Consider the following 15785-nt stretch of genomic DNA (forward strand, 5'->3'; position numbering starts at 1 on the left):
GGCATGTAAGTTTGCGGGTCAGATGTCAGCAGGTCTGTCTTTCAATCAGGAGGTTTTGCGGTTCAATCCCCACCCTAGTCAATGTGTCCTTGAGCAAGGCACTTAACCCCTAGGTGCTCCCTGTAGTCGTGTCTACGCCAGTGGCGGCTGGTGAATTTTGGGGGGGGGGGGGGGGGCGCAGTTGGGCGACGCGGTTTAAATAGCACTCAACAATGAGAAGAAAAGAGGTTTTGAGTAGAATATTGTAAAAAACAAAGCTTTATTTAAAGAACACAGCGTGCTCAACACTGTCCAATAACAACTATCAACAAACTTTAACTTTGGGCATGAGAGGTTCAGAGCAGCTTTAAGAAACATTGGGTTGGGTTTCAGAGGTTTACAGAATAAAAGACTTTCACCCTCACATGAAAGAGGTTCAGAGCAGAATAGAGTCAGAAAGAGATCACATGTTACATTGGGTGACAGAGTAGACCCACTACTGTAAAGACAAGTAGCCTCCTCTCTTTAAAGTTGGCAAACTTCTCCATAACTCTCTGGTTAAAGTCAATCATGTCTGTAACCAGCCTGCTTCCATTATTCTGGAGGGAATGTGTCTGTTTTTCAGAACTTCTTCGTTGTGTTTTCGATGCCAGTTCGGTCTCCTTCTGCTGCTCTGCTCTGCAAACAGTGTTAGCTTCATGCTGTTAGCTAGTTAGCTTCATGCTGTTAGCGAGTTAGCTTCATGCGGTTAGCTAGATAACTGCGGCAAGATTTGTGCTTTACACTTGTCTGAAGCTCTTTAGATCCCTCCCCCCGTTGTAATCCAGAGAGTTTCAGTCCCAGGACTTTGGAACAACAGACAGGGGAAACTAAACAGCGCATTACTCACTGAGCTCCAGCTAACAGCTCCGTTAGCAACCTGCTCGCGTAGCTCCGTGGAGCTCTCTGGCTGAGGGAACGATACCGGTCTCTGATTGGCTGAATAGTCCAATCACGTGAAATCAGAAAATTTTTGAGCCCCAAGATTCACGTTTCATCCGCCAATGAGAAGCTGTCCTTGCCGAAACGACCGTGAAATGTTTAATCGCTGCCGCACACACACGTTGGGCCGGCGGCCGTAAAATGGGGAGAGGCTTCTCTCAGTGATGATGAGTGGTGATATATTATTTTTGGTCACATTTAACTTAAGTGGTTGTTGACAGGCTGACGGTCTCCCACACACATTTAACGCGTCAACACGGTATATTTATTATTTAAATGATTTGGTATATAATGTTTTTTGACAGGATATATTTTATTTTTTCTTCGTCTTTTTTTTTTCATCTCAAAATTTTAAGAGGGGCGGCGCCCTAGCGCCCTCTATGGACGCACCGCCACTGGTCTACGCCATGTCACATGACTGTCATTGGCGTCAGCTTTATGACGTGTGAGGTGTAAGAAGCCAGAGTGGCGGCGAGGACCCACCTTCTTCTTCTTCTTCTTCTTCTTCTTCTTGTCCTTGGCGGCCTGCGCCGCCTTGTGCTCGTACACCAGCGTGGTGAGGTTGGCCACGTACTCGTCCGTCTGCTGCAGCAGATAGGCCAGCCGCTTGTCCTTCTTCTGGTCGATGAGCTTCCGGTAGCCCTCCTCATCCTCTGCCTGCACAACATCATCAACAGAACAACTTTAATGGTATTCAGAGAGAGAGAGAGATGAATCTGTGGTGAGAAATGCAGCGATCTGATTGGCCAGAGCACAAACTGTACCTTAATATAATGCATCGATCCTCATCAGCGTGTCACTTGGAGCCGTTAGTAGTGTTTCCTGTAATGAGGCGTTGGGAGCGACGCCTCATTACAGGAGAAATAGAGACGCAACAATTAAATAGATTATTCACCGACTTTGTTGTAATTGATTTTTAACGATTTGAGAAAGAGACAAAATAAAGATCCTTTGATCCACTTTTCTCCTCACTCAGTCAACTGAATATCTCTGAACGGAGAGACATCCAGGAGGATGTTGTCTTATTTTTCGATTAATCAAGAAGATTATTGACAGATTAAATTGTCAATTACAACTAAAATCATGGGATAGGATTCTTTATTCCTTCCCTTGAATAGGAAAGAATCAATAGGAAGGAAACATGGGAAAGAAGGATCCTTCCCATGATTCTTTCTTTCCCTCCCTTGGTTCCTATTCAAGGCAAGGAAGGACTGAAGGATCCTTCCTTCCTTTCTTCCTTCTCTGTATTCCTTCCTATTTAAGGGAAAGGAAGAAAGGACTGAAGGATAATTTCTTCCTTCCCTTGATTCCTTCCTATTCAAGGGAAGCAATAAAGGAAGGACTGAAGGATCCTTCCTTCCCATGTTTCCTTCCTTACCTTGATTCTTTGCTATTCAAGAAAAGGAAGGAAGGACTGAAGGATCCTTCCTTCCTTTCTTTCTTCCTTCCCTTGATTCCTTCCTATTCAAGGGAAGGAAGGAAAGGGACTGAGGTCACTCAGTGGAGGTCACTACTATTTATATACTCTGGTCCTGTGCTCTGGGATGTCATTGAGAGGTCATGTGATGCTCCCTTGATTCCTTCCTTCCTTCTTGTCCATTCATCAGCCCTAAAAAGTCTTAATTCACTAAAATATATATATTAAATGTATTCAGAATAAAACCAGGACTGTTTGTAAAAGAGGAGGAACCCCTTCGATGTAGTAAAGTTCTGACATTGATGAAAGTTAACATTCACAAACGATACAAAAACATTTTCATTCACAAATCTAGAGGTGCCAAATAAAATAAAATGAAAATAAATGACACGAGTAACCGAACTCCTCCGTGCCCCGATGTCCCGATGTGTGTGTGTGTGCTTGTGCCTGTGTGTGTGCCTCCTCACCAAGAGCCTCAGCATCCTCTCCTTCTCGATCTTCTCCGTTTCCTTCTTCTGCTCGCGCTCCGTGTTGGTGTGCCAGGTGACCACGGCTCTGGTGAGCTTCTGCATCTTGCCCGTCATGGAGCGGTGGTACTCCTTGAAGTCCTTAGCGTGCTGCAGGATGCTGTTCAGGTACTCCTGGAACACACACACAAATGAGTTAGAGGTCCACATGTATATGTATACACACACACATATATATATATATATATATACACACACTCGGGTTAGGGGTCCACATCTATGTATATACAAACAAACAAACAAAAACACACACACACGACAATTAAATAACGTTTACCAGGCTCCTATCATATAATCAGATTAATCTACACTGATGTCTTATTAATCGTCGTCATTGACGAGCTCCAATCCCCAAGCCAACGCCCTGTGTGACGTCCTCTGTTCCTCTAGACTACCCGGGTTCCTTTGGGCAAGGCGGCGCTCACCTGGTGCTTCTGCCGGCGCTTCTTCTCCTGCTCCAGCTTCTGCTGCTTCTCCAGCTTCTCCGTCATGCGTGCCTCCCTCAGCGTCTGCCGCTTGCTGCGCCGGTACGCCTTGGAGTTGAGCGCCGTCTCCAGGGTCGTGTCCCGCCTCATGCACGCCACCACGTCCTGACGCAGCTGCAGACGCACAAACGGTCAGGGACAATCAACACACACACACATATATACACACATACATATAAATACATATATATATACACACACGCATATACATACACTTTTTAAAATATTTGTATATATATAAATACATTATGTATACATATATATACATTAATTGTTTTAATATACATTTAATATATATAAATGATGTATACTCATATATATTAGGGCTGCAACAACGAATCGATAAAAATCGATTACTAAAATAGTTGGCCACGAATTATATTATCGATTCGTTGTGTCGCACGATTATTACGGCACTCAATAAGTCGCGGAGTATAAAAAAAGTTGAGTTGAGCGCAGAGCGACGCAGGAGAAAAAATAGCGGAGCGGAGGGAGAGGAACGCTGCGTTGTGAGAGCCAATCAGCGCTGAGCTGCTCCGCTGTTGGTGAATCTAATTGGCTGCTGCTGCTCTAATGGCGCTGGAAGCGGAAGTCATTCACGTAGTCGGAGTGACATTCACGGAGCCGTATGCGCCTACGGGTGACGTTATGAACCCAGACACCAGGGCGCTAGATGTTACGACGTGTGTGGCATTTACAAAAGAAGTATAACGTAGAAAAAGTGGTTATTTATTCCGTGGCGGAAAATATTGTTCCATGAGAAGGGCAACGGAGATAAGCCACGCCCCTTCTCCATGGAGAGGGATTTTCATGCCTGATATATATCTAAAAACACAACATACTGTTGATATGAGAGCGACACGAAACCTTCTTAAGTACTATTGGAAGTACAATTTGAAGTACTATTGGAAGTACTATTGCCTGTAGCAGCTTATGAAACATGACGGCCAGAGCAGGTGAAGGAAAACTGTATTTAAATTACTATTGTATGAGTTATATTGTAGTTATCTTCTACGTGCAGCTAGAATTGGAGACTAAAGTCAACGAGTGCCTCAAATGTTACATTAAATGTAAAAAAAATAATTAAAAAATGTTTCCATTTTACTTGACATCGAAATTGTATCTATTCCTTTTTAAATATCTCTTTTGTAGTTTCCTGAAAAGCGCTTGCCTAAAAAAACCATTTAGGATTTATATCATTATTACTTTCAACAACTAAATTGCTTTTTTATCCATGGCTCCTTTAAAAATTCAACCAAAAAGGGCAGAAAACTGACACCTGCTGTCTGGCATCAACGTTAGGGGGTCGACGTGGAAGTCAGCGGTGCATTCTGGGTAAATCAGTATTCGGTGCCACGTACCTGCCGCTGGAAGTTGAGCAAACGCAGCGCCTTGAGCTCCACCGTGGCCTTGGACCTGAGGTCAGAGGGCAGCGAGCCCGGCAGAGTCTCCAGCTCCTGGATCCGATGAGCGATCCGAGCCTGCAGCCTGAGGAACGTTACGAGGGCGAGACATCAAACGGTGAACAACCACATCGGGAAGAAGAAGAAGGACCGCACAACATAATGTACCAGAGCTCATCGCTTCCCTGGAGGCATCTTAACGTCTAAAACCAAAATATACAGAGGAAACCAGAATCATCATACGGTTTTTTATACAACAATGGCTCAATGCAAATACATCAGTATAGGCGTTTTTTGTTATTTTTATATATATACAATTATTTTTTAATATATATATATATATAGATAATATCTTTATATAATATATAATTTAAAATATATATATATCTATATATATAACCACAAAATATATATATTTTAAAAAGTTCTTCTTTTTTAAATATATATATATATGATATAATGAGACAAAGAAATTAAATATATATATTTTTTAAATAGATATATTATATTTTGTGTAGTTATATAATTCATATAAATAGGTTTTTTTTCAAAACCTTATTGAGTGCTATTGGAAGTACTATTGCCTGTATGATACACAGTTCAACTGTGTGTGCCATCTTCAGAGGGTTAACCCAGAGAGGAAGAAGAGATATTTGTAACCCAAAAAACAACAAAGCCTCGAGTTAATGTACCTGGAAACCTCCAGCACGTTGTTTACTTTGTTTCCCTCGTTTTGATTCACACTCCTTCTCATCCGAAGCCCGTCGAGAGTCTACGCAGAGATACTGAACACTCTGCAGTGCTCTCGTGTAGCTCACCCTCACCTCGCACACGCTGGAGGGCAACGCCTGATCATCATTCATTAGGTTCTGACTTTGTTGTGTGGATCGCTGAACTGCCAGGGAGCCTCAGATGTTCATCAATAATCAACAACAGGTTTCATTCCGACCGCTTCACAGATGACAGGTTCGGGCGTCTCTTGGCCAACGCAGGTATATATGTATTTAAAAATATATATATATATATGTATTATATTATATATATATATATATTTTCTTTTATACAAATTTACAGCAGGTTTTTTATTTATATTAACAAAAGAATATATATATATATAAATTTTTTTGTGGATATATTATATATATATATATATATATAAAATATATCTTTAAATATGTATGTATATATATATGTAGATTTTTCTTTTCTATTTTTTTAAATACATATATACAGCGGATAAAATAAGTATTGAACACGTCACCATTTCTCAGTAAATATATTTCCAAAGATGATATTGACATGACATTTTCACCAGATGTTGGTAACAACCTAAGTAATCCATATATACAAAGAAACCAAACCAAATAAGTTCAGAAAGTAAGCTATGTGTAATAATGTGAAATGAGACAGGGAAAAAGTATTGAACACATGAAGAAAGGGAGGGTGGGTAAAAGCAAAGAGCTGTCTCAAGACCTTCGCAAGCTAATTGTTGCAAAACATTCTGATGGCATTGGGTACAGACGCATTTATAAGCTTCTGAATGTTCCAGTGAGCACTGTTGGGGCCATAATACGGAAGTGGAAAGATCATCATTTCACCATAAATTTGACACGACCAGGTGCTCCTCGCAAGATTTCTTGCGTGAAACGAATTATCAGAAGAGTTGTCCAAGAGCCAAGGACCACTTGTGGAGAGCTTCAGAAAGACCTGGAATTAGCAGGTACAATTGTTTCAAAGAAAACAGTAAGTAAAGCACTCAACCGCCATGGCCTGTATGACGCTCACCACGCAAGACTCCATTGCTGAAAAAAAGGAATGTTGAAGCTTGTTTAAAGTTTGCTGCACAACATTTGGAAAAGCCAGTGAAATACTGGGGGAAAAAAGTCTGGTCAGATGAGAGCAAAATGTAACTCTTTGGATGCCATAATATACACCATGGTTGGAGGAGAAATGGCACTGCACATCACCCTAAAAACACCATGCCAACAGTGAAGTGTGGAGGTGGGAACACCATGGTGTGGGGCTGCTGCTCAGCATACCGTACTGGCAAACTCCACATCATTGAAGGAAGGATGAATGGAAAAATGTACCGAGACATTCTTGATACAAATCTGCTGCCATCTACCAGGATGATGAAGATGAAACGAGGGTGGACATTTCAGCAGGACAATGATCCCAAGCACACAGCCAAGGAAACTCTCAATTGGTTTCAGAAAAAGAAATTCAAGCTAGAATGGCCCAGCCAATCACCTGACTTCAATCCAATTGAAAATCTTTGGATAAACTGAAGATCAAGATTCATAGAAGAGGCCCACGGAACATTCAAGATTTGAAGACTGTTTGTGTGGAAGAATGGGCCAAAATCACACCTGAGCAATGCATGAGACTCATTTCTCCATACAGGAGGCGTCTTGAAGCCATCATTGCCAACAAAGGCTTTTGTACAAAGTATTAAATAAATATCAGAGAAGAAGAGGCCGGCAACAAAGGACCTGTGAGCACCAGAGAGGCGACATGGGGCTCCGACACTTCAGAGTTCACGGGTCAGACGAGCGAGACCTCTTCAGACTTGTTCTTCTCTTTATTGGACTTTTAGAAAAAGAAAGGACAGGATGCAGCAGCTACACGGTACGACAGGATGAGGACTAAAGTAAATACCTGTACTCCCTCTCCTGCAGGATCCCCACGGGGTCCAGGCCCTGCGGCTTCTGGATCGGCGTGATGCGGTTCTGCTTCTGCATCTGGAGTATGGGGGACGGCTGCTGCTGGCCCCCAGGGGCCTGCGGGGCCACCGGACCGCCGGAGGGCGGCGCCGAAGCCTGAGGGGGCGTGGGGGACGGGCGTCCGCCGCCGGGGACCGGGGGGGCGAGGTGCTTCTGGGCGTTGGCCTGATTGTCGCCGCCCGAACCTGGAGACCCAAGACGTGGTCCGTTAGCAGCGGGTCGATGACCTCAATCAGACGTTAACACCATGTTTCACATCGCTCAGCGGTCTGGACTCACATGTTGTTATGGTTACGTTGTTTGTCACTGTAAACTTTAACACCCACAGAGGAAGCTTCACATCCACCAGCTTCTCAACAGACATGCGACTACTGGCCTAAACTCTTACGCCCGGCTCGCGCTCTCTCTCTGTGTCTCTCTCTCTCTCTCTCTCTGTTTCTCTCTCTCTCTCTGTGTCTCTCTCTCTCTCTGTGTGTGTCCCTCTCTCTGTGTCTCTCTCTCTGTCTCTATCGTGTTTCTCCTCTCTGTCTCTGTGTTTCTGTCTCTCTGTCTCCCTCTCAGTCACCTGTCTCTCCTGTGTCTCTCTGGGTCTCTCTCCTGTCTCTCTCGGTCACCTGTCTCTCTCTCTCTGTATGTCTGTGTCTCTCTCTCTCTCTCTCTCTCTCTCTCTGTCTGTCTCTCCTGTCTCTCTCTCTCTCTCTCTGTATGTCTGTGTGTCTCTCCCTGTCTCTCCTGTCTCTCTCTCTCTGTCTGTCTGTCTGTCTGTCTCTCTCTCTCTCGTCACTGATTAATTGAGACGTAGATGCCATGACCCTGTTGAGACTCCGCCCACTCCACTCTACCTCCATCTGCCTGATGGATCGTGGAGGTCTGGATTGTGGAATATGCCAACTACCAACTATTCATACACTGTCATATTCATTGATTGTGTTGTTACTGCGTTTTAATTTGTGTACACATGGCATATATTACACCCGTCTAGGGCTGCAACAACGAATCGATAAAAATCGATTATTAAAATAGTTGGCAACGAATTTCATTATCGATTCGTTGTGTCGTGCGATTATTACGGCACTCAATAAGTCTCGGAGTATAAAAAAGTTGAGTTGAGCGCAGAGCGGCGCAACAGAAACAAAAGTAGCGGAGGGAGAGGACAGAACGCTGCGTTGTGAGAGCCAATCAGCGCTGAGCTGCTCCGCTGTTGGTGAAACTAATTGGCAACTGCTGCTGCTCTCGTGGCGCTGGAAGCGGAAGTCATTTACGTAGTCGGAGTGACATTCACGGAGCTTTGTGCGCCTACGGGTGATGTTATGAACCCAGACACCAGGGCACTAGATGTTACGACGTGTGTGGCATTTACACAAGAAGTATCACGTAGACAAAGTGGTTATTTATTCCGTGGCGGATGGCGGAAAATATTTTTCCACGGAGAAGGGCAACGGAGATAAGCCACGCCCCCTCACCGACACGTCTGACGCGGTTAACCCACAAATAGTCGGCTGAGTAAACTCAGGCGAGTAAACCGCTGTCAGTTCTGTTTGTGACGGGTTCATCCACATGGTGACCAATGAACAGGGTCCATACACATGCTGACTAGTGGATCTCCAGGACCTTTCCAGGACTTTAAACCACATTTCCATGATTAAACATTTTGGGAAAACTCGGTGTATACATGAACAAATAAGAAGATGTAGTATTCAAACTAACAATGAGAATTCCAAAGCATACCGTATATATTCCGTGTAAATTAACATTTGAATATAAACATTTGCATTACTTTTCCAAAAATGTTGGGATTTTATTTTTTTCAATTACTTTCCTAGGCCTGGAAATAGCCATTTAAAAATTCCATGACTTTTCCAGGTTTTCCATGACCGTATGAACCCTGTTTTAAATAAAGGGTTGAAAATTACAGTTTTAGTTTTTTATCCGATTAATCGAAAAAATAATCAACAGATTAATCGATTATCAGAATAATCGTTAGTTGCAGCCTACATCTGTCCATCCTGGAGAGGGATCCTCCTCTGTTGCTCTCCTGAAGGTTTCTTCCTTTTTTTCCCCCTGAAGGGTTATTTGGGAGTTTTTCCTGATCCAATGTGAGGTTTTGGGACAGGGATGTCTATGTGTACAGATTGTAAAGCACTCTGAGACAAATTTGTAATTTGTGAAAATGAGCTATACAAATAAACTGAATTGAATTGAATAGTTCTCTTAGTTGGGTTCGAGGAGCAATTATTTTATTTGTTGTATTTAGACTTTTTCTTTAAAACATTTAAAACTTTGTCTAATTCGTTTGGTGGAATCTGTTAAAAGACAGAAACGTCTCTCCCTGAGCCAACGAGAAAGAATCATTGTTCCCATACGTCCACTTTAAAAAGTGGTCTGTGTAATGATGTCATTGTCATTACACAGACCTCTGTAATGATGATGTCATCATTACACAGACCGGATCCGTTCATTGAAGCATCAGAGTTTTACTAGAATATGTGTTTTCCACAAAAAAAGGAGCTCTAGGGAGGGACTGGTCCTGGATCTGTATTGGCGTTCGCAGGAACCAAAGGTATGGGGGACTTTAAATGTCTTGAGTATAAATAAATGCATGAATAAATGCTTAAATAAATAAATACAGGGATAAATAAATGTTTAAATAAATGTATAAATAAATAAATAAATACAGGAGGGATGAATAAATAAATGCTTAAATAAATAGGACACATAAATGTCACACGTAAATAAATGAAGAAATACAGAAATGTAGAAATAGATTTATTTAATGATGTCCTTTAGGTATAACTTATATATATTTATTCCTGTATTTATTTATACATTTATTTGTTCTTGTATTTATCCATTTATTCCTGTATTTATTTATGCATTGGAAATGAAAGACTTTTTTTTTTAATGCCAAAACATAAGAAAAAAAGTGTTTAACAAACTGTATGATGACAAAGGTGGAGAATCTCTTAAATTTTGGGATTTATCCCACTGGAAATTTAACCGTCACAATAAGTTTGCCCAAATGTAAATAAAATTACGGTATTCTACAGTATTTGTGTGAACTTCCTTCTCACTGTCTTTTGCTGGCTTTGGGAGAACATCACAGTTAACATATTCTAAAGACTTTCTCCTTGCGGCGTCCTGTCACACACTGGTTTATTTTATTTTTTTAAATCAACCTTTGGATTGCATCATCATTCCACAGCACCCCCGACGGCTTCAAAAGGGGATTCACTTTGGTCTCCTTTCAAAGAGAATGTGATACAACACCACACATCAAACAGCTGGGTGCAGCCCGGTTAGTCTCAAGCCTTTCACTGCACACATACATTAGGTGATAAGTGTGTGTTGTGTGTGAAGCTGCATTATAAATCAAAGGTAACTCCCCACTCATTCAGGACTCACCGTCAGACCAGGGCTTGGGTCCCGCGCTCGGATTGTGCCCCTGCTGCATGGTGGGGGTCGGACAGGGACTGGACTGGGGACCACCCACAGGTGCCATGGGCATGCCTTCCAACACAATGACAATATTGTTAGAATTATTTTGTGAATGCATTTACCACAAGATTGTCCGGCAACTATTTCAGAATAAAAGCCTTGTATTAACAAACGATTGGCATTTTGTGCACAGAAAGATGCAAGAGGGCTTTTATCTTTAAACAGAGACAGCATGACGCCAGTTAAATATAGTTAAACTATGAACACACACAGTAAAGTGTTAAGTGTGTTAAAAAATAAATCTAATTAACCAGTTTGTCTTCTTACCTGGAGGCCTGTTGTAAGGGCTGGCATTGGGCGCCTGCTGTTGTTGCTGCTGCTGCATTGTGGGTAGACTCCTCTTGCCCTGAACAGCCAGTTGGAGGTTATCGGGCAGCGGTTGCCCACGGCCCAGGATCTTGTAGGCCAGGATCTGAGCTCTGAGCTGCTGCAGCTGCACCGGACTGAACGCAGAAGGCCCGCGGCCCGGCTGGCTCATGTTGGGCACGGCCGACTGGGGCTCTGTGGGTATCATGGGGCCGGACTGGGAGGGGGGCATGTGGGGCGGTGTGGGTCCCCCGCCTCCTGACAAGGGACTAGAAGGATGCTCATGCACACCCATGGGGGAGGGATGGGGGGATATGTATCCTACAGTAATAGGAGGGGAGAGAAACAAATTTAATGGATTTTACAGAACCAAAATTGACATTAGTAGACTTGAAGCAGATTTTAAAATAAATCTACGGTGTTTAAAGATTTTTACCAAGACAGAAAAAATGTTCTAAAAAAATATTCAACATATACCTTGGCTGTGCTGGTCCATAGGACTCTGCGGAGGCCCCATGCCACTATGCAGAGATCTCATCCCGACACCTTTCATGTGGCCAAAGTGCATCGCCTCTGCCATGGTCTTCTCATTCATCCCCTCCATGGTCTGAAAGGAGAAAGAAATCCAGAGTGAGCCATTGTATACGACGCATTTTCACCCCAGACTGTAATCTCTAAAGCAAGACAGAGGATTATCACAGAAGGAATGACGCGGCGATGTTGTTCTGCTTACAGACGGTAACAACCCTCTAAGGCCAAAATTTGTGTGATGTGATAACGGCCACACAAATAAAACTGTAGAGAACATATAATTGAAACCGCCATTTTCTTTTCTATTCATTGTTGGTCACATCTTTGACAGAAGGAGATCAGAGGGCTAATGAGGTTTATAAATAGATATATAAAAAGTGCAAAATACCAGGAGTGAAGACACTCGAGCAGAGATTTATTTTTCTTATTAGATTTCTATATTTTCATTTTCATTCTTTTATTTAGGTGACAAGTACAGTGCAACCAGTAATTTGTGCCATCATAAATGCCAATCAAACCAATAGCTCCTAAAATAAATATATACATTTGCTCTCTGAAGGAGAAACTATGTCACAGTGACACTTTATAAATTACCTGAAGTATATTTTGGTATTTCTAAAAGGTGAAATAAATTGCAATATATACATCTGCAAAGAAGATATTGGTGGATACATCGATCTGGCTCTTGTAACAACTATTATGTTAAAACTAAACTGTAACCACTGTAAGACGAAGATGTTGCAGATTTATAAAATAGCTATAAAATTCTCATCGAGGTTGGAACTTAGCACCAGCCACCTGTCAAATGCAACAACAATGGTACTCTATTGAGTGGCAGGTTGATTGTTTTAATCCTAGAGCCACAATGGCAGCTGTAGAGAAGTGTGAGTGTTCCACAATAACACGTCGCACCACACTGCTGTACCTTGTGCATCGGATACATGCCGTCCTGAGAGTATTCACTTTGTCCCTGCATGCCATGAGCTGCGTTAGGCGTTCCGGGTCCAGGGCTGGGTCCCATCATACTGTGAACAGAGCCCGGTGAGGGGTCCGGTCCGGGGCTGGGGCCCAAGATGGGCCCCGGGGATAGACCGGCCCCAGGTGAAGGGCCAGGATGTGACATACCACCTGACGTGTCTGACGGGGTGGACATCTACTGGACTGCTGGGAGCATACCAGACAGCTTCAGGGGTGGAGAGGGAAACAAAGGAGGGATACGTTTACAATATTACAGTTAGAATAGTTACAATTATTAGCATTTCTCTCCCTTCTCTACTGCCAATAAAAGGCCCAAATCCCCCAAGTATGTAAATCATACAAAGTGCAGCTTGACACATTTTAATTGATTTTCCTGTAAAAAAATACAAAATAAAAGCCTCATTATTATAAAAGGTAAAGCCCTGAGTGACAGTGCCATAACAACACACATTGCCTGCATTGGAGACGTGGATCGATCACGTGAACTGCAAGCTATGCGATGTAAACAAACGCCTGTCCACTGCACATCTGTCCACCCACTGTCTCCCACTTCCTGCTGTCAAAACCTCACAGCCATCACTCCCGGTGGTGCACGAACCCAGACAATAATAAGATAATATATAACGCACATCTGTTTCACTCACGAGCGCCATACCGTGACTCAATGCGAGGGTGGTATAGCGTCACAATTACGACTATTATCACCACAATTCCTGCAAACGAGTCGAAAACAATAGGATGCAGAATACACATCGAGATACAAGGCGGTAATAACGTCGTGCATCTCTCTGTAGAACTGGCGATAACTCTGATTGGATCCTGGTAGCCATCACGGATATGCAGGCAACAACAAAATATAGCTATATATATCAGTTTCGATGAAAATTAAGCGCCTGACACGACCGTGGCGATATCTTAAGAGACCAAAAAAATCCCTTTTAATTGTACATTTAACCACCGAGGAGCTTTTAAGGTCGTCTGCTTCGACCAACCGTTGTGGAACTGAGCTAACGTCGGCTAGTTAGCATAGCGGCTAACTAGCATAGCTTAGCTCCCCGAGTAGCGAAGCTTCAGCCAGCAAACTGTTCGTTGGAAGAAGTTTGGACATTTAGCTAAATGCCGAGCGGCTACACGTCGGTATATAACACGTATGAAGCTCCGTGGTGCGATTTACCTTTCTGCCAAACTGTAACTGCACACAATTAGATGAAATATAGTGTAATGTTTCTTCAAAATATGACTGCCCTCGGAAAGTTCACTCCCCCTCGCTGTTGTTTTGCTGACAAGTTAAAGTTTTTTTCTGTCGCCATTGATGATTTGTCAATGTCACCGGAAGTCCCGCCTTCCGCACGCAGTGATTGGCCGAATCTCACGTCAATCGTGGGGATTTTCTTTTTCTTGGGCGTGTATCTGGCCGATAGACATTACTGTTACTTTCCGGTTGAGCGAGCATGATTGCAAACAAGATGATGCACAGTTTACTACAAACTTGGAGATATTGTCAACCAAGATGAAATAATGATAATAATAATGTAATAACTTGTATTTAATACTGTTATAAGCACCAGTGCACATGAGATATAGGTTTTGATCAGGTGTTAATGCTCTTCAAAATCTTATTATACAAAGTACATTCATTGTTGAGGTAGTTGTACTTTGAATATTTCTACACCACATTTTCTTACACACGACAGTTTGTTTTACATCTGTAGTTACCAATCTCGTGTATAAAATAGTATGCATTTGTATAGATTACACAACTGTATATAAAGTAGCACCAAAACAAGTTAAATAATATAACGCTCAGGGGCAGGGGTGCATTTAGTACATATTGCTAATAATACCACAACACTTTTACTTAAACAAAATGATGATCTTCACTTGAATCTATACCTTGTCCACTCCAGTACTTGCCATACTTAGTTATTATACAATAGCTTAACCCGAATCATAGTCAATTATTTATATAACTGCTTTTAAGTGATGTCGTCCTTTTAGGCAGATATTTGGTTCCCCTAATTTAGTTTATCTATTGTTCTTTATTTTGTATTGTTCTATTCTATTTGTTTTGCCTTGATTCTCTGTAGAGCACTTAGTAAACTCGGTTTTTAAAGGTGCTATATAAATAAAGTTATTGTTATTGTTATTAATTATTGTTAACTTATTTATATTTTTTACATTTTAGCGGCCCTTTGAGAAAGAGAGAAATAATGCATCAAAAATAGAATATCATATATCAAATGAATAAATCAAATACATCTGACTGGCAGTGGCCAATAAAGAGATAGAGATTATACTTGGATGTTTTCAAATGTTTCAAAACAACTATTTGAAAGTGTACTTTTTCTAACACGTGTCTAAATTAAAATATAGTCAAGACTTTGACATAGTTAGAAATAATTATTTTGATTGTAAATATGAATGTTGTTCTTCTTGTGGCTCAAAGGAAGGCCAGTTTTATAGCTTCTCTCATCAGCATAACTGTTTTCAGCTGCGATCACATAAAAACGGTTTTCAGGGTTTTCTACCTCTCTGTTAGTCTTCTATGGCAATAACACAATGTACCATCAGAACACTGGAGATGGGCCTCTATACACCTATATAGAGACTTCATTAAACACCAGAGAATAGTCATGTACCACATTAACTATGTAGAGAGAGTATTTTTGGTTAATGTAATGTTATCTTCATTGAAAAAAAACATTTCTTTTACTTTGAAAAATAAGGTAACTTCTACGTGACCCCCAAACTTTTGAACAGTGCTTTATTTTAGAGGTTTCAAGTGTTCTAAAGCGTCCACGCTCCTCTGAACACAAGATGGCAGCAGTGACCAGCGGGTGCCTCAATAAAGGGTCTTCCTCCTCCCCCTCCCCCTCCTCCTCCTCCTCCTCCTTGGCTCTGTGCTGTAACACCTGGCAGGTAATGAATCCCCAGAGACTCCAGAGCTCTAAAACAAACAT

The 15785-nt window shown here is 42.0% G+C and overlaps 1 protein-coding gene across 2 annotated transcripts in view; it reads right to left on the reverse strand.

The window, feature by feature from the left end:
- Window positions 1-14084, reverse strand: part of smarca2 (SWI/SNF related, matrix associated, actin dependent regulator of chromatin, subfamily a, member 2) — a 55846-nt gene extending 41762 nt beyond the window's left edge. For both annotated transcript variants that reach the window (XM_056418116.1, XM_056418115.1), the window contains exons 1-10: window positions 14000-14084; window positions 12773-13030; window positions 11794-11923; window positions 11278-11637; window positions 10918-11022; window positions 7451-7700; window positions 4751-4877; window positions 3330-3503; window positions 2845-3018; window positions 1444-1617 (exon numbers count right to left, since the gene is read on the reverse strand). In XM_056418116.1, the coding sequence (XP_056274091.1) occupies window positions 1444-1617; window positions 2845-3018; window positions 3330-3503; window positions 4751-4877; window positions 7451-7700; window positions 10918-11022; window positions 11278-11637; window positions 11794-11923; window positions 12773-13000 (1722 nt within the window). In that variant the 5' untranslated portion in view covers window positions 13001-13030; window positions 14000-14084. The remainder of the gene's footprint in view (window positions 1-1443; window positions 1618-2844; window positions 3019-3329; window positions 3504-4750; window positions 4878-7450; window positions 7701-10917; window positions 11023-11277; window positions 11638-11793; window positions 11924-12772; window positions 13031-13999) is intronic.
- Between the last annotated feature and the right edge of the window lie 1701 nt (window positions 14085-15785).

Source organism: Pseudoliparis swirei, chromosome 7 (assembly GCF_029220125.1).
Source record: "Pseudoliparis swirei isolate HS2019 ecotype Mariana Trench chromosome 7, NWPU_hadal_v1, whole genome shotgun sequence".
Lineage (NCBI taxonomy): Eukaryota > Metazoa > Chordata > Actinopteri > Perciformes > Liparidae > Pseudoliparis > Pseudoliparis swirei.